This window comes from Taudactylus pleione, unplaced genomic scaffold (genome assembly GCF_031769625.1).
Source record: "Taudactylus pleione unplaced genomic scaffold, aTauple2 ptg000147l, whole genome shotgun sequence".
Classification (NCBI taxonomy): domain Eukaryota; kingdom Metazoa; phylum Chordata; class Amphibia; order Anura; family Myobatrachidae; genus Taudactylus; species Taudactylus pleione.
Window position 1 is genome coordinate 3,355,710 of NW_028284549.1, and position 20,048 is coordinate 3,375,757.

The following is a 20,048-nucleotide window of genomic DNA, read 5'->3' on the forward strand; positions in this document are numbered from 1 at the left end:
TAGCCAGCCCTGAGGTTACAAGTTACGTAGCCCATTGTAAATGGATCTAAGAAGCGCCTGTGGGAAGGTACTGTGACATGCAAATACACCGCAAAAGTGTTCGAACGTTATTGGGCCGCTTGTCAGGGATATCCATCCACTTCTACAGTATGGATCGCCAGGTACAAATGGTCGACATGGTCAAAGGTCAATACAAAAATGGTCGACAGTTAGGGTTTAGTCAAGAGGTCGACACATAAATGGTCAACATTTTTTTACACATTTTTTTTAGAGTTAGTGTTTGGTCAAAAGGTCGATAAAAATAATAACGTGTCGACAATATTTGTAAGATTGATATAACATTTTTTATAGTTAAGGTTTGGTCAAAAGGTCGACACAAAAATGGTCGACACGATGATTATTTGTCTTTAGGGTTTGGGTTAGGTTTAGGGATAATTCATCTCATTGAAAGCTGTGCCTGCGTCTGACCCGTCTGAGCCCCTGAATCCCAATAAGCTGTAGATGCGTCTGAGACATCGAGTCCCTGAAAAACGACACTCGAGCCTCTGCACCCCATAACTGTATGGGTTTGTCATTGCAGGGTGCGGGGGAGTTGTGGAGCCATGTAGTACCTTCAAGACATTACTGTAACATTGTAGAACAGGAAATCATGTTGTCTTATTTAAAACTGAGGTTGCGTTTGAGTCCCTGTGGGTGCGTCTGACCCGTCTAAGCCCCTTATGCTGAGAGTGCGTCTGAAACCCAACACTCGAGCCCCTGCACCCCATATCTGCATGGGTGTCATTGCAGGGTGCTTGCGCTTGTAGAGCAATGTAGTGCCTTCAGTATACTACTGTAACATTATTGAACAGGAAATCATGTGGTCTTATTTAAAACTGAGGTGCGTCTTAAACTCGATTAGTGCGGGTGGATCCACCGCTCTACTTTATAAAAAAATAATCATGATTACGAAATAATATTGGGCTGGGGTGAGATTTGAACCCTGTACTATGGCCACTAGGCCAAGAAGGCTTTCACATCCATCTACTGAATCTCAGACGCACCTACAGCTTATTGGGATTCAGGGACTCAGACGGGTCAGACGCACGCACAGCTTTCAATGAACCCACCCGCTGCAGTTAGGGAAGCATAATAATAATGGTAATAATAATATAAATGTGTCTTCCTTTCTAAATATTATACTAGTACATGTAAACACAGATCTCGAGCACTTAAGCGAATATTAATTCATCCCGTTTCATTGAAAGCTGTGCGTGCGCCTCGTTAATGTATCGGTTATACCATCGTAACAACACGGCAATTACACTACTGTACAGTATGTGTACTGATTTGCGTCCCGTTCAACGAGCTTCTGCAATATTATTAAAAATATTGATTGTGCTAATATGCAACATGCAAATACACCGCGTGAACGTGATTGGCCCACTTGTCGGGGATATCCATCCACTTCTGCAGTATGGTATTCAGTAGTACAAATTTCATCAGTGGAGCACTCGCCATCCAGCGTTTAAGCGGTGTATTACATGCCGTGGATTCTCTTACACTGCAGAACACCACGGAGCGCCACAGTACAGCTATCACGCAACGTTCCATGGCGCGACACAGAAGCCTGAATGTCGCGCCATGAGCAACAAACTAGCGTGGCCCATCTTTACATGTGCGATTTAGCCCCTGAAATACAACAATGATGTTGATCAATTTAAAATCGACCTTTAGTAAATTTACCCCTAAGGGCTCTATTTACTACAATCCGCGTATTGAATGCAGATTGTAGTGCGATATTACCGACTGAATTTGCTTTGCGAATTCAGGCAATATCACAGGGATTTACTACAAATCCCTTGCAGAGACAGAGCTTGCGAGAAAGCTCTGTCCCTGCGAATACCCTCCGCACACTAGTCACGGTATTTTCGCAAAAAAATACTGTAACAAAGCCGACCGTCCGCCGCTGCTACCACCCCCGGTGCTAAGCCCCCCCCCCCGCGACCCCCTCTCTCCCTTAATTACACTTACCTGAAAGATCCGGGCCTCTGGTGATGTCCTCCATGCCTCCGGTCAGCTGATATCCCATACTGCACTGGGACCCGATCACCTGATGACCGGGCCGCAGTGCAGTATGGTAGACCAGCTGACCGGAGGGACAACATCACCCGGAGCCCCGTTCACCGGTCCATGGAGTCAGGTAAGTAAATTTTTTTTTTACAGTGTATCAGCGAGTGGTCTATTTAGACCACACAGCTGATTACTGGGGCTGACTCCCGGCTCCGCTCTTCCCGTTAGAGCGGAGCAGGAGTCCGGTAACCGGGGGAGACCCTGGATAACTCCACCTCCAGGTGGCGATATTATTACAGGGCCTCCCTAGGTATTTTTTTCACAATTATTTTTACTAACTTTGGCCAGATCACATTTCCCATTACAATTATGGGAAATGCGATCTGATTACTAACAATAAGTGATACTGGGGGTTGGAGTAGAATTTTACGAATTCTACTCCAATTGCCCTGTAATAACTATAAGTGATACTAAAATAATGTGAAAAGGATGTGGAAACACCCTTTTTCACTTTATTTTAGTAAAAATAATGTTAATAAATAGAGCCCTAAGGGCCCTATTTATTGCAATCCGCATATTGAATGCAATTTTGCAAAAAATGCCGTGATTAGGTGCCCGCGCATGCGCCGACCGTTCGCCGCTGCTACCCCCCCCCCACCGGCGCTAAGCCCCGCCCTCACGATCACGGACCCCCCCCCCCCCCCCCGCGTCGGATCACATTTCCCATTACAATTATGGGAAATGCGATCTGCTTTACTAAAAATAAGTGATACTTAGGGGTTGGATTAGAATTTTACGAATTCTACTCCAATTGCCCTGTAATAACTATAGGTGATAATAAAATAATGTGAAAAGGGTGTGAAAACACCCTTTTTCACATTATTTTAGTAAAAATAATGTTAATAAATAGAGCCATAAGTGTCTAAAATCTCTAAGGGTTGTAATTGACTTGTGACTCCGTGGCCACATTTTGGTATTCAGTACAGAAATGCTGATGCATACTGACTTACATCCAACTCTAAAGCAGGCCTTAAGTAACTTATAACAACATTAGTATATGGAGGTGTGGGGTATGGTGTACCTTAAAGCTGTTTTGATTGGAAAAACTTTATTTTTATACAAATTAGTAGATATATTAAAATTATGAATTTCAACAGCATCTATTTTCCATTGTTTGGGGGTTTTTTTTGTCCTAAGCAAGTTATATGGTAAAATATAATTTTAGATTGTAAGCTCTCATGCTTCAATGAAAACCAATGATAAGTGATCTCTGGTACTGGTATGTAGAAGCTGTCTGCTCTGGCAACGCTTCCTATCCATTTCATTTATGCCAAACTAATACAAACAAGGATATGATTTAATGCCTCGGAATTCCTTCACATAGAGGATTAAATCAGCATCTGCTGTCGTCGGAATTAGAGGGGGGAGGTCTCAGACTGAAGCAACGCTAGCACCAGACTCCTGTCTGATGAAAGTTTCTCATTAAGTTAAAATATAAAAAGGCAAAAGATGTAGAGGACGCGGGCGTGAGAAAAAAACAAAACAAAACAGAGAGACGGAAGCACACCTGAAAGCGTAAACTGCAAGGAAATCCAAAGAGTCAAAGTAAAGTATAGAAACAAAATAACTGATCAATGATAGAGAAAGGAGTAATGGCTTTTGCAAACATTGAACATTTACTGATATATTAACATTATTCAGTATGCATCGAGACAATATCTGCGCAATTATGGATATTAAATGGTAAAATAGGCATTTATCTCACGGCCATAATTGATGTTTTTCTGGCGGCCATAATTGAAGGTTTTCAGATATGTCCCGAAACTTAAGACATGTTGAGATACCGCTTGAACATAAACTACTGTATTGAATAAAGATTGTACAAGAACTTACTTTTCAAAGCAGATTTCCTTCCTTACACGTTCAGGACAATACAGCGTGACAGCCGAGTTTCATGCCGAGAGTCATGGCGCTGCCTTTGCACAACTACTTTTCCCTTTGCACCTATGGGTACGGCTTTGTGTGCAATGGTGGCATCATTGGTAAAAGCACACGGGTGAATAGACAATTCAGGGCAGCTGTTAGTACCTAGGCAACTGAGCACCGGGTGTAATGCACTCTAGTACAACCAAATGCTGTGCCTTTCTTTTTTTTCAAGTAGCTTAATAATGAAATAAGTACAATCAACACCTACCGCTGTATATTAAAGGGCTGCACATTGAAAAACAAGGAGGTAGTTAGTGAGAGCAATGGGTCAAAGATAGGAAGCGCTTAGACCTGCTTTACATCTTGCACCTGGGAGTTTATAGAACCGACATTCATCCTACCAGCAATGAGAGGTGAAGTTCCGGTAAGATAACCTCACTTGCGCTGCACGCCACTGACAGATTGAGGTCATTTGTGGACCAGCCACTACATGAATTTCGCAAAAAAAAATGCACCCTGTTATCTGTAAGAGTCAGTTCAGTAGGGCAACGTGGTTTAGGTATAAACAGATTTTATCAAAGCCACGCACACATAGCATTATATACTGTAGTCTGCAGTATGTGTTTCGTTGGCTTGAGTCATGTTGTTTCAAGCTACAAAAGCGATAAATAACAATTTTTTGGGCCAACGAGGAATAATATAAAACAAAATGTTTGTGCTTTTGCTAAATCGTTTTGATCAAGTGGTTTCTCAACATGTTACAATAAGGTTCCATGCAAAGACAATATAATAATCAGCATGCAGTATTTTACCTCTAGTTGAGAAAAGCAACATTAATAGTTCAGAAAGATGCAACCAGAATGAAAAGAGACTTAAAAAAAAATAAAAAAATAAATTAATTAATGTACAAAAGTATAATTATATGGAATCATTGAAAAATAAATGTCATTTTTCTCGCGGCCATAAGTGATGTTTTTCTCGCGCCCATAATTGAAGGCTTTCAGATATGTCCCGAAACTTAAAACATGTTGAGATACAGTACATGGGCTAAAATAAGGTGATGTTTCAATATATCAATTTGTATGCTATATAACATTTTATATTGTATACTCCATAAGAATTTGGTCTGGTTGCACATCTGACATCACAAATATTCTCGCATAAATATGAAAAATAAAAACATAAAAAGCCATTACATGGAAAACATAACCAGCATATAATGATCACTTTAACTAGAACATCATTGAAAAGTTTTCCAAACTAGTGTGGAAACATTTTCTATAATTATTTAGGCATTTATGCATGATCCAGATGCTTCTAGTGGTCATTAGTTACTAATCTAATTTTTCCAAAAACAGTCAGCTAAACACGTGAGCAATGGGTCATTAATAAAAAAAATATATATTTGTTAATCTGATTGGGAGCTAGCTGATTCTGTAACTCTTCTTTTGCTGTAGTAGTGCCTGCGGGATGTAGTTGGCATCTGCTCAGAATTCCGGCAGTAATCGGAATCCCAGCTGCAGAATCCCGACCGCTGGCAATCCGATAGTAAGTATTAGGGTTATGGGGAGGGTTAGGTTTAGAGTTAGGGGATAGGGTTAGGCACTAGGGGGAGGGTTAGGACTATCCCACAGGTGGGGGTGGGTTAGGGTAAGGCTGCGGGGGGGGGGGGGGGTTAGTATTAGTTTACACAGCAACCAGCATTTACCCTGCATGCGAAAACATAATTGGATTTGTCCCCCTTGCATTGCAACATGGTTTGTCCAGGTGTAAAGTTAGTAGCTCTTAATCCCAACTCAGAATCAGGCCCTAAGTGATTATTGTTTAATCTTCAAAGCTTTAACCATTTTCATCTCAAAGAGAGGTGCAAAAATTTTATAAACACTGATAACTGGTAATAATTAAAATACAAAAGTAAAAAAAACAAAAAACATCTGGTTCATACAGTTTTATCATTATTTCAATTTTTTTTTTAAATCAAATAATGATTATATTGCCAGTTAAAGTAATCACAAACCTTGGGTTTTACTTTTAACATTGCATAAAATGTATATTACTTTAATCTAGAAATCAATGCTAACTAGAAAATGTTTTCCATTCCTGGGCATTTTCTAGTTAGGAAAATTGAAGAGTTGGCACACATATGGCCAAGGCATTATATTTATGTATAATTTAACATTTTGGTGACAATTATTACTATTTTATTTTTTTTTGCTTGATTTTTTTTATTTTTTTTAAAGTCATTATTATATTTTTCATGCCAACAAAATGTTTTTTTGTTTTTTTTCGTGTAAAGTATAATGCCTTGGAAATATATGGAGACAGACTGCACAGAAAAAAAGAGCCTTAATGACATATAACAGTATTTTACACAGAGCAATAAGGCACACAGCTTAGACCATCTGGACACAAACAGATGCTGCACTTCAGGTTAGGGGATGCAGAAGCTATAGATAATTTACATTGCGATCTTTATTCCACTCCCATCGAGGAAATAAAGATCACAGGGACATCATCGAGCGATATTACGTGGCTCATCAATGTAATTATTGGGCATGTTCATCTTTAAAACCAGTCCTAGGTTTGTTTGTTTTTTAGTCTAGAGATTGTTGGGTAAATTAAATATTAAGTTGCATTTTAACGCTACAGTTGACATTTCATGCACCGAGTCATTGTCCTGGCTTACTCGCGGCAGGAATTTTTGAGCTCTATCAACCAGATTAGATCAATGACTCCAGTTTGGACAAAGAAAGGGTCTCTCTCAATGTGGAGTAGCACAGGATCATCGACATTTTGTCAAACACAGTGGTGTGTAATCAATTTTTGGTCTACAATCTAGGAAACCCAACAATTTCCAGTTTTCCCGGAATGTACTTCTAGATCGGCATAGATAGATAAGAGAGTTTAGAAAACTTTACCTCAGTCTCATATCCAAGGATAAACTTTGGGGCCGCCTCTATTACTCTGTCTACCAAAGGCACGTGCAAAGAATTCTGTGCGTACAGCCTGTGAGTAGGATTGCCACCTGCATCTTGGTCACTCCGTACAATCTAACCATACCAGGTCCTTTACACCGGGTCAGGAGCATTTGCTCCTCAACAGATCCACCTGGTCTGTCAATGACCCAGTATAAAAAAAAGACACAGTTGGCCGATCTGATGTGAGAAGCAAGGAACAGGTGATAAACCATGTCTGAAATATCCAAGCACGAATTATCAAGAGAATAAAAGAAATAGAGTGCTCCTAAAGCAGAGTTCCTTACAAGCAGGGTTTCTTGTAGTAAAGGGAGTCTCCTTACTGTCATCTAAAAAGTCTTCTTCCTCATCCTCTTTCCTCAGCCTTCTCTTGGTTTCTTCGTCATAGATAAGACCCAGCAAGTTGGCTGGACTTTCGCTCTCACTGTGACAAATCTCATTGAGACGGGCACCTATCACCTGAAAGAAGATTAATATTATATGTCTAATAATGATCAGGCCGGAAGCCCTAACTGTATATCCTAGACAACAAAGACTCTGGGGGAGATGTATCAAGCCTTGAAGAGTGATAGAGTGGAGAAGTTGGCCAAAGCAACCAATCAGTTTCTGTCATTTATCTAGCACAGTCTTTGAAATGAAAGTTAGAAGCTGATTGGTGGTTTGGGCAACAACTCCACTTTATCTCTCTCCAAGACTTGGTAACATCTCCCCCAACGTTGCCTGGTTAGCTATATATTTTGGCGACTGCTACTCCATTCTGATGTTTAGTCGAAATGTGGTCCAGCTGTTCCACCAGCTGTTTGTGGGCCATGACGTCTAAAAAGAACCTTTTGTTCACCAGGGACCCCACAAGGAAGTGTAGGACTTTGCCTAGGGGAACCCATAGGTCAGGAACGCAAAGCTGGGGCATGCTGGGTAGCTGCTGACTGACAAGATGGTGGTCATAAATTTTGGTGGCAGCAGAGTGCCAAAGTCACTCACCAAACATCAAACGAGGCTGAGATCAGGGTCACGGGCACACTTATGAAATCAGAACAAGCTGGGTAAGTCAGACAAAGTATATAGGACAAAGCATAAACAACAAACAGTGGCATAACCTGTTGCTCAGACACTACAGAATGGACATAGCAGGACTTAGAAGCCGGAAGACTGGCATCATAGGTGAGCTCCTGAAACACTCTTATGTCATATGTTTCTCCTAGGCAGAGGAACTGCCATAGGCTGTACTTGACATGAACAGAAAACACCTTTGAAGAGTCCACTTACGTCTCCCCACTGGTAGAAGAGCTTGGCTGCATTCCATTGCAGCTTCTGGTTCCGTTTATTGCCCACGATAGGGGAGCGGCCGCGAGAAAGGCCTTTTTTAGCGATGTTCACGTGATGTCCTTTCATCCACTCCGGCCAGTTGCCCCGGTTACACCGGTGGACAAAGCGGGCACATTCCAGGAAGAGAGCTGCCCTGGCCACAACAGGAGCTTCCTACCATGGGTAGAAAAGGGCTGATTACTAAGGGATCATCCACCCACCTGTCCATAATTCTTAAATTATAGCCTCTGTAAAATGCATTGCACCTGAGGGCCTGATTCAGACTCACTCACTAGGAATCGTTCGCACGCAGCCAGACAATTTTTTTACATTGTGCGCATGCGTACGCATTGTAAATGCATGTGCGCAAACCAGTGTGAGCGATCGGGAAGCGTAAGCTCGCCGCGCATAGACTGCCCTGTACAATGAGTGACAGGAGAGGCCGTTTGTGGGTGGTGACAGGGGCAGGCCACTAGAAACAGGGGAGTGGAGGTGTGAACGCAGGCGTGCCTGAGCGTCTTAACGGCGTTTCAGAGGCGTGCATAATTGACAGGCAGCGTCAAAGTACACGTCACTTGTATTTCACACTGAAGTGGTCGCAGTGCTTGCGGTAGGGTATAGTCAACCACAAGCGCTGCGTTTGCTTCCGATGGAACTCGATGTTCCGACGGTTGCATACACTTCCTGGAGATGATGTGCGCAAGGGGGGCGTCTTAAGACAGGCTGGTGAGCGTCTGCATACACAGAGCAATCGCACGCCAAGACATAGTGGGCATGCTTTAGCCTTGCCGTACGATCGCCTGCCATGCTGGGAGTGTACCGGATTTGCATACGCTGGGTGTGTGCAAATGCATCTAGCGAGCGGGTCTGAATCGAGCCCCGAGTCCCATGCCTGCAAATCAAAGTAGTAATATATGCCTACAATTACATAAATACAGTATTACTGTAAATCAGTTGGTTAGTGACCACCATGAAATTACTATTAATGATCCTCCTTTATATAATGCTATCATATTACGCAGCACTTTACAGTGTATGTATAATCATTCCTATAAGTTCCTTCCCCGAGGGAGCTTACAGGCTAAGTTATCTACCATACAGTCACACTAGGGTAACTTTCATCAGAAGCCATTTCACCTAACAGTATGTTTTTTGCATTGTGGGGAGAACACACAAAATCCACACAGTTAGGGCCCCGGCCATAAATGAAGTCAGCGATGCTAACCACAGTGCCACAATGCAGCACAAAGTAGAACTGTTAGTTATTTAAGTTCCAGCCAAAATTGTGGATGCTGTGAGTGAGTCGCGCTTAACTCTGAACGGTACATTTGTTAAAACTTATTCATACAGCGCCAACATACTCTGTTGCGGTTACAATGTTATATATGGTATGGCATATGTCTTCACCAAGACCAGGGGGGTCTAGTTGCTAAGCAGTGTTAGGAGACAGAGTGAAAAGTGATAAGGTGCCAGCCAATCAGCTCCCAACTGTCATCTCACAGGCTGTATTTGAAAAATGACAGTTGGGAGCTGATTGGCTGGCACCTTATCACTTTTCACTCTGTCTCCTAACACTGCTTAGCAACTAGACCCCCAGATCTCCAAAATGTTGTACTATCACTAAAGGAAATATGCTTATAACACCAGTGCTGAATGCACAGTAATGATTTGCTGGTTACTATGTATCAACATGAGTCATTCGATGGTCATTGCACAAACTATTCTGTTCATCATACTGTTTAGCTACCAGTTCTGTTGTTCGGACGTCACTGAAAAGGCGTCATCTAATATGACGGGGGCTGATGAGCTTTCTCTCATGATAATAATCTTTCCAGCGTAAACGTTCTAAAGCTTGAACACTAGATACAACCTACAAAGTGGCCACAATTAGCGATACCAGCGGGAAAATGTATAGATTACATGATGTCTAGATCAATATCATCCTGGAAGCATGTGGACTCTCCTATTGGATCCCAACCTTGGGGGAACCCATAGGGAATGGCTCCTTAGGATATAGCCCATCTTTACTCTTTTCATGATGTATATATCTCTGAGTTACACTACTGCAAAGTGTTGTGCATTCTGAGACAACGGGCTCTGAGACTGTGCAACCCAGAAAGGACCTTGTCCTTCATATCTTGGCCTGAGGTCAACTGCAACGTATTACCTCCTTGCCTAAACCTATCCAAGCTCTAGACCAGAGGTTCCCAAAGTCCGCCATTACAGTCCACGTTTTAGGGATATCCAAGCTTGAGTCCAGATGGTTAAATTAAATGGATTGAGGTACTAATTAAGTCACCTGTGCTCAAGCATGGATATCCCTAAAACGTGGACTGTAATGGCGGACTTTGGGAACCTCTGCTCTAGACCATGAGGGGTATTCAATATGAAACGTTAACTTCACTGTCGAAGTTAACGTTTCATATCGGAGTTTTTACCTGCGTTAAAGTATCGGGCGCGCTCCCGCTTATCCCCGTATTCAATATAAAATTAACGAAAACAGGAAACTCCGAAGTTGGATTTGCGTAAAGTTACGAATTTTTCCTTAAAAAAATTGTAAGACCCCCCTAAAGTTGTAAAAACATGGGGGATCACTATGGGTACCCCCGTTTTAGCCTTTAATTGAAAGTCGGGGATTTAAATAGCCGCAGCAGGTGTTTTTTTCCCGACATTGAAGAAGTGATGCAGCAGAGCACTTAGGTTATTTTTTTCATTTTTTTTAAGTGGTCCCATCAAATTTGGGGTACATGAAAATGGGTACTAGCATATTTTTATGTCCCTAAAGTAAGTTTTAAAAAATTCTGCATTTGTGCACCTGCCGCTATAATTCTATTCTTCAAAACACCTGCCGCATACTTGCAGAATAGCCCTGAACCTATTTCCCTATTCTTAAACAATTTTTTCCCTTTTTTTTTTTTGCACCCCAATTTTTAAATACATTTTTTGGGGTGTCCCTATTTTTTTAAAAAACTTTTTTTGACAGAGTTCTTTTTTAAATGTCATTCCCAGGGGTGCAGGCTATTTTTTTAAGCCTGCACCCCTAAACCCCAATTCTGCACTTTTTTTCGACACCTATTCAATGGTGAAAAGTTATCCCCGTTTTTTATCAAAGACTTTTCAAAACTGCGATAAGTCTTTGAAATTGAATACGGTGTAAAACTAAAACCTGCGAAAATGACGTGAAAAGTGCGATATTAACGCAAAAATGATGTTATCGCTCCCATATTGAATACCCATGTCTTTAAATTGGTACTCCACATATGGGCCCAGTGCTAGTGGTAGCTGATAAGACTACACAAATTGCTACTCACGCTGGAAAGCAATGCCCCCTCTCCCAAATCAAGCTCTTTAATATTCTGAACAGAGGCTAATAAAAAAGCTGGGGATAATTGTTAACGACGATGCTCCACGGTGGAAGAACCCTGCAGTTCTAGATCTTAAAGTTTATACATACAACATACACCCTTAGGGAAATAAAAAACTTGCACCCCTTTGGTTCAGCCTATTTTATTTCATCTTACCTGCCGTTTGCAGAAGAGGCAATGAAAAGATGGATATGTGATGAGAGAATGGATAGAGATGGAATCACAGGACATAGAAACAAATCACAAATGGAGAGGAAGAAACCAGACGAAGAAAAAGCTGAAAATAACCACAAATTGCCACAATCAATGATAAAAACAGCATAAACAGTCCCAGTAAATTGCCATCTAGCATTTCTATACTCACAACAAGGCATAGGCTAAAACAAAAAGGATCAACTAAAGTGGTTTAATAGTGCCGATCTGAAGGAAGTGCCAAGTACTGTAGATATTCGTCTAGAAGGATTTATTCTACGAGATTATATTTAACTGCTAAAAGATGCTACATACTATTCTCAGCCTACAATATGTTGCTTTTCCTGAATACTTAGGGGCTGATTCATAGCCGCACGCTGCTGAGCCCGCATTAACGTCTTTTCCCGAAATTGCGTCTTTGACTGTATGCTAATGCTCGTATCAGCCATTCCCCTGGTATATGATCGGAATCGGTATGATTTACCGCCGGGCTTGGAATCCCGACAGTGGCATCCCGGCAGAGGAGGAAATCCCGATCGTCCAAGGTAAGTATTGTCTAACCTAATTCTACCCCCTAACCCTAACTCTCCCTTAGGGGTGCCTAACCCTAACTTTCCCACCCCACAGTGCCTAACCCTAATCCCCCCTCTAAGTGCCTAAACCTAACCCCCCCTTCCCCGCCCCCTAAACCCAAGTCTCCTGGGGGGTGCCTAACCCTAAGTCCCCCTCGGGGGTGCCTAAGGCTAACCCGTCCTTCCCCTAGCCTAAATTTAACCTCCCGGGGCGGTGCCTAACCGTAAGTCCCCCCCCCCGGAACCCTAAACCTAACCCCCTCCCCCCCGCGGCTATCCGCTTTCGGCGCACGGCGACCCTTCGATCGGGATGCCGGGCGCCGGTCTCCCAGCGTCAGTAAAATGACAGGCGTCTAGATTTAGACGCCTGTCATTTAACCCTCGCCAGGATTAAGCAGTCGGGAAGCCGGCTGTCGGGATTAGGTCCGCCGGCTTCCCGACTGCCTATGATCAATGCTTTGTCTGTTGTGGGTGGTTAGTATTAAATAGTACCCAGCAAGCAAGAATGTCACATGCTATGCTTTATTATTTCAGCTTTTTGTCCTATAGCAAACCTAGTTTTGACATTGACTAAGTGGTTTTGGGTGTGGGGGTGGCTATGGCTGTTTGTAAGGAAAGGGAAAGAATATAAACTTTAGGTTTTAACCAAGTGTTAGTTGAAATTCAGGATAAGACTGATTACATATTTTACCAGGAGTGGAACTATAGCCGTAGCAGGTAGTAACATTTTAAGGGGCCCCTTGGGGGAGTAACTGTCTATAGCAAATCTGTGTACATCCACTACACCGGCCCTCACTCTACAAAGGAAAATTACACAAAGATGCCCTACTTGGCCTTCCATGAACTGGAGCCCATGAATTGCACATGATCAGAACGGCAGTGGGAAAACTCTGTCCTTGTATTTTACATTTGTGCTTCATATATGAAATTGTTTTGGGTGGTTCAGTTATAATTTAAAAATTAAAGACAGAAAACATGGCCAGTGGAAATGTAAAAAAAATACTATTCTGTGGAAATAAAAAGTCAGTGAAAACATTAAGACATTACAGCAGGGATCGGGAACCTCCCGCCTGTAAGATCTTTTCATCAGGCCCGGCCGGCTGTGTCTCTCTCCCGTTCAGTGGCATCAGTGACAGCGCAGCGGGTGTCCCCCTCAGCGGCAGGCTTAGAAACTTGCAGGGTGGTCCGAGTGCAGAACACACTCCCCCCCTCTGCACCCAATGGCTTGTATAGCGACATTAGTGGCGTCGATCGTGGTCCAATGAGAGCGGGAGTGGCAGAAGTGGCACCCCTCCAGGCCTATGGAGTGGCGGCAAGTGGGCGGGCGGCTCAGGATTAGCCCCGTCGCCATGTTATGGAGCGCACAGTCCCGGCGGATCTCTGAAAATGGTGTCAGCGGCATCGGTGGGAGGAAGATCAGGTTATTACGGGACTGAGGGTGGCAGTGCCCCGAAGAGGATGAAGACGGACGGTATTGATGACAATGCCACGGCTGTAAGACCGCAGCCCTGTGTCTGGGGTAGGGGGGCAGCAGCACTATGTAGGCTGTATAGCAGCATATGGGAGCTTCCATTGTGTGTATGTGACCGGCTGGGGTCTACCAGTCACTAACGCTGCACGCTGGTATGCACAATGCGCAAGATAGGGATGCAATGGGACGCTAGTATGGGTTCCTTTGCCCTATATACAGACATTTCCCAGTAGATACTGCGAGGAGCGCTGCTAAATGTAGTGTAAGGGTCAGTATTGGTGCACACTGTGTCAACACAGTCGATTCACCAGCACAGTGGCCGGAATGGCCCCCGACTGATGTCATAAATATCCAAATGGCCCTGGTCGGAAAAAAGGTTCCCCACCCCTGTATTATAATAACAAATTACTCATAACTATAAAAACATCAACATAACCTGTCTAAATATGGCATGTAGGGTTACCATAAGGCACCGGAAATGCGTGAGTAAGCCTCATAATTTCTACAGGTGTCTGGAAATACATTGGAGGACATGACAGCATGCTTCCATAATAATCCCCAGTAGTTGATGCTTTATTAATGGTGATGGAAAATACTGTTTGAAACATTGATCTAGCACCTCTTCTCTATTCTAGCACCGGGAATAGCCTAATGTCCGAGCAACCTGGCTGATGATGTCTCTCTCTCACAGCTTCTTTCCTTTCAATCACTGTAACCACTCTTACTGGTGAAACATCATCAAGCTGTGTCCCAAGAATCATCCCTCTCAGTCTCTGTCTCCAACTATGCTACAAACAGAGCGGCCACTGGATTTGTCCATCATTTTTGTACATGGTCTCTATAGAATGGAATGTTAGTAGCTTTATAAACTCGGGAACCAAACCCAGGTCCAGACTTGTGAGAAGTGCACATAGGCCCAGGACTTCCACACACATCCTAACAAGTGGCAAAATTCAGAATGAACTCGGAACTTGTTTACGGAACTGCGCCAAAATAGGTATCTGGAATTTCTAAGTGGACCAATGGCCACCTATTTCAATAACTTACCTGTAACAATATCTGGGTGATCACTTTCTGACTTTCAGACCCCTGGGCTCACTGTGAGGGACCTCAATACCCTTTTTCCAGTAACGGTGCAAACTCCTTTCCAGGATTAAGCCTTTGCCAAAAGTGCACCACCTCTATTCTCACAGGTGTGTTACCTTTTCCTCACAGGTTTCCCAATGCTTGCCTAGCCTCCCCCTTTTGCAAGTGGATGATCCCTGTGCACTCGTGCCTAAGCTAGAGCAAGGGCTCTCGTTTCACTGGCCATCAATAGACAGCCAACATGTTACACTCCTTGTCCTAACTGATGACCCACCCATTCCCGGCTCACCGACAGGTTCTGCCAGCATATTTAATAGGTTATACCACCCCCTAACCAGACAAGTACAGTATCCTTACCTTCACACAAACAACTGAACGTGATGCACCAATTTTATACCCTGATTGCCCTTAAGCCCTTGGAAATGGTATCCCTATATCTGGAAAAGAGTCTAGCAGTTTCCCAGCCTACTTTCCCCAATTACACTTCCTCAAATCACTAAGGCCTGAAAACAATAACTTTAGTCTTGATAATCATTTAGTAATACCTCCTGTCTTTTGCTTTCATCCCTTTGAACTTTTGAACTATTGTACTCTTGCAGGGAGATTTAGCAAACCTTCTAATGAGGACAAGTGGAGGTATTAATACTATACAGAGTGTACGTCAATAGTCCTGCATTCCACGAATAAGACGCTTATTTTGTGAAAAAGTCTCTGGCAGGTCGCTTGGCGTGGCTAAGTCGCAAAGTCGATGCACAATTTGAGGATAGGTGTATATGGACACATCTGTAACATCTAAATCCCAAGCACTATGGAAAATTTATGTCATACCCGTACTAGGAATATACTATAATTAGGGAGGCCAAGCCCAGCCCATTTTTGTAATCCTGGGATTGAATGGCATTTAAAATGGGCATAGTATGATTGCATTTGTTTGGGCCAGGCAGTGCTGCTGAGCACTAGCACACGGCTCAGCCCCAGGTGCTGCCAGCCCCGCCTGCCCTGCCGTGCGCAGCGTGACCTCGCTGCGTCATGCAGCACAGAGCCGGCCAGCGTCTGAGGCTGAGCCGCGCGCTAGTGCTTAGAGGTGCTGCCTGGCCCCAAATAAAATACAGTCATACCATGCCCATGTTAATCCGGCAAATCCCGGGATTGGAGGCTGCAATCACGGGATTCAAATCCCGGCATTTGTGGCCTGAAATCCTGGGATCCCGCCAATCCCGGGATTGACCACACCATCTGCAACGCTCTGAAATATATGCAAGTGCATTGATCGAGGTGTGGGGGGGGGTTATGCTCTATAGATTGACGGAAAAATGCTGAAAGAAGTGTATTTGACAACGTATTGTATATATCAACCAACAATTTACAGGACAATCTGATGGCTCACCAAATCTAAGGCTGCAGCCAGAATAGAGGCATCAGGGATGGTCCCGGGCTCACAGCAGTTGAGAAGGAACTGAAACCGCTTCATCCCCTGCCTGATGGCTCCCAGATTGACAACATTTTTACCTTTCCCGGCTTCCTGATTGGCTGCGGAATGATCGTCGAAGCTCTGACAGCCTGAGGGAGGCAAAGGTGGGAGGAAAGAGAGGGGGGAAGAGCACAAGATCTCACAAATAAAACAGCCATTGCAGGACCCCATCACGCTCTAATCTAATGCGTGGTCTGAAGCTAAGCACACATGGTAGCACCACCGACAACACCCAGCGTATTATGGGGGGAGGGACATGTAGAGACAATGGCCTTTCAAGGTATTCCACACACCACAGCGTTAGATGGGTCTTTCCGAGGACACTGGGACCCAAAGCAGTGACGTGAGATTATCACAATTTATACCTGGAGCCTTCACATTATTAATAAAATTAAAGCATTTCATGTAATCAGCAAAACTGCTTGTAGGCAGGGTGTGGAATATCTTAGGTAAATTAATACATTATCCCTATATCACTTTGTTTCGAGTCAAAAAGTAAAACTAACCAGGTTCTCGTTTGCTTTGCGCGCTGGGGAAGGGCCGGCATAATCGGCTCATTCATTTTAATGTTTGTATCTTGAATATCTGAACAATCTGCATGTTGGAGACTTTAATCTGCTGCTGAATATTCTGTACAGGTAAGCTGATCAGACAGGTATACAGGTAAGCTGATCAGACAGGTATACAGGTAAGCTGATCAGACAGGTATACAGGTAAGCTGATCAGACAGGTATACAGGTAAGCTGATCAGACAGCTGTAGAGAGGGGGCTTATCTGCCGTTAGATAACACATCATACTGATGCATATTTCAAAATTCCAACTATTCAAATGCCCTACCTTTAATTGTGCTGCATTGCTGAGAGTAGTATAAGTACTATGGTGTCAATTATTATAGTATTACCTATGCTGAAGGGCTTCCACCAAAAGGATTTTATTTTTATTTTTTATTCCAATTGAGAAATGCGGAAGATAAGTAAGTAGAACAAAAATATCCTGCTGTAGCATTGATTTCTGCTCTATGCGGTTTATTGATCCAAGTCAGTGACGGTGGGGCCGAGTATTATATCATCATTCTAATAAATTGTTGTCAGAATAAACTAAAAGGCAGTTCTGACAATTAAAGAGAGAGAGGAGGGACAGGGCAGTCCTCCTGCCACTGGGATATTCAGAACTATGGCCCTCATTCAGACCCACTCGCGAGCGGCTGTCCGCTCGCAAGTGGGTCGATGGTCCCCACTGCGCATGCGCGAGACCCGACGAACGAAGGACTTTCCTTCGCTCGGAGTGTCTCATCAAAGGGGGCGTGCTGTCGATGGTGACTGACAGCACGCCCCCTTTGGTGGGCGTGCCTGCCAGACATAGGCGTTCCCAAGGGAACGCCTGCCGTCTGAAGCCGGCCCAAATAGAGCCAAAATCACTCCTGGCCTTGCGGTTGAAAAACCCAACCGCAGGCTTTTGCTCGCAGTTTCGATGGTCGCGATGGTCAAGACCATCGCGACCATCATCCTGCACGCTCGTATATGCTGTGGGTGGTGACCCACAGCTATACGAGCGTCCAGGAGGACGCTCCATATTAATGGAGGTGGGCCCTGATTCAGAGCGAGCGCTCTGGTCAGAGCGTCCGGCTCTGAATCAGGGCCTATGCTTTTATGTTGCATTTCAAAGCACTAAACTACTAAGGGCCTCTTTGATCAACCAGTTTTATCATTCACATCGAGTGATAGAACTTGTTGCGTATGATAAATGGTGCTCCAGCCAATCAGCTCCCAACTGTCATCTGTTTGAAAAATGACAGTTGGGAGCTGATTGGCTGCAGCACCATTAATCATACGCAACGAGTTTCGTCACTCGTTGTAAATGATAATTACTCGTTGATAACTGAGGCCCTATGTGTGGTGTCACCGACAGTGGCTAAACAAACTACTGCCAGCTGGAAAAGCAGAGGATGGGTTCATTAGAACAGAATTTCTGTTATGATAACAGGTTGAAGTGTAGAGTACTGTAAACTCCACAATACAGTGCTGCAGCTTCAATGATGCTGCATGCAGCGTTTCCTGATCTGCTGCATGCAGCGTTTCCTGATCTGCTGCACCCTTGTGTGATAGGGAGGAGCCTTTTTCCCAGAACCTCTATGTACGACCATTTAATTTGATAAACACTTGACCTGATTCAGAGAGTTACGTCAATTCAATATTCACGTAAATGGCCGATGTTTAATGATCTGCACACGTGTAAGGAGTTGCACTGCGCATGTGCCGATCTGCGTCCTACCCCGAAAGTCACAGTGCCCCGAAAGCCACAGCATGACTGACATACTGCTGGCGTTTGGAGTCGGTGACGGGGACTGTTGCAGAAAACAGGGGCATGTCTGCCATGTTTTCTGGGCACGCAGAAGTCAGCGGCTGCATCCTTTGATAACAGGAGGGTCACCCAGATGTCTGATGTTAACGCGCTTGATCCGATGTTGAGTCTTTGAACACAGCAGCGGATCAGAGAGCCGGCAGTGGGTGCCGTTTTACTTAAGACGCCTCCTGCAGCGATTGGATAATTTCGCACAGTCGTTGTGCAGTTCTTTTACTGCTGGAACACACAGTATTCCATCACTGGCAGGTCACAGTACCCTAAGGCTGCGTAACTGCTGCAGGCATTTAGGCAAACATATATTTCCCAGAAGGAAAAGCTGTACTTTGTCATTCTTCTGTTTTAGAATAGCCTACGTCCTGTAGTAAAGACCCAGTGGCTACAGCATGCTCAAAGAGCTGCCATGTACTGTGAACAGAATAGGATGAACTGGATACTGTCCCTGGTTTATTGGTTCAGCGAGATTCTGCCCTGCATTAAGCCAGCATAAGGGTAAACCTAGCTGTGGGCAGGACTTCAGCCTCAGTGATGTCCCGTGCCCGGCTCTGAGAGCATTACCTCACAAAACCGCCATGCGTAATTCATTTCTTATCGGCCGATTTTACAGAAATCAATTGCATATACATACGTCTCCCTAACTCTTTAAATTGTTTCAGAGATGCTGCCTCAGTGGAACTTATAGCCAAATATTCTAAAAGAAAAAAGAAAAAACCTGACAAGATTTTTTTTTTACTTAAAAAAGCTAAATCATCGATCGCCCCATGAACAGACCAAGCTGCCTGTTAGAGAGGCCATGTATCGCACTGGAAGCAGGTGGCCCATTTTGCAGCCTAGGCGAAGGGTCTATTTCTACCATCTAGCTCTTTTGCACAAACACTGTAGGTGTGACAGGAAATAGCTAAGAGAACATATGTCCAGCAGATTACAACACTTCACAAAGCACGGCACCACAAGAGCGGAGGGACAGAGATGGTATGCGGGCCAAAGGCAGTGTCCTGAGGTCAGCTCCATCACAACGTCATCTGCCGACATTCCTAGTATCGCTAACTGCGCAGCTCATGGCAATGAGGCTAAGGATGTGCCATTGGGTGTGTACCCCATACACAGCACCCCGGAATATAATTGCATTAATACAATCTTACAAAAGGTACAGGGTGGCCGGCATAAGCTGACTTTGCTAGCATTCCTCTATACACAGAGAAGATGGTAGAGATGGCTGTCCAATATCCCTGTAGCCTTATTACTACTTGTCCAGTCATTTTTTTAGAGGT

At 43.9% G+C, this 20,048-nt stretch overlaps 1 protein-coding gene across 17 annotated transcripts in view; it reads right to left on the minus strand.

Moving 5' to 3' along the window:
- The window catches only part of UNC80 (unc-80 subunit of NALCN channel complex), a 240,601-nt gene that overhangs the window by 154,460 nt on the left and 66,093 nt on the right, over nt 1–20,048 (minus strand). For 16 of the 17 annotated variants that reach the window (XM_088474107.1, XM_088474108.1, XM_088474104.1 and 13 more), the window contains 3 exons: nt 16,332–16,504; nt 8,220–8,432; nt 7,241–7,412 (listed from right to left, as the gene is read on the minus strand). In XM_088474107.1, the coding sequence (XP_088330233.1) occupies nt 7,241–7,412; nt 8,220–8,432; nt 16,332–16,504 (558 nt within the window). The remainder of the gene's footprint in view (nt 1–7,240; nt 7,413–8,219; nt 8,433–16,331; nt 16,505–20,048) is intronic. The other variant, XM_088474101.1, reaches the window with a different exon arrangement.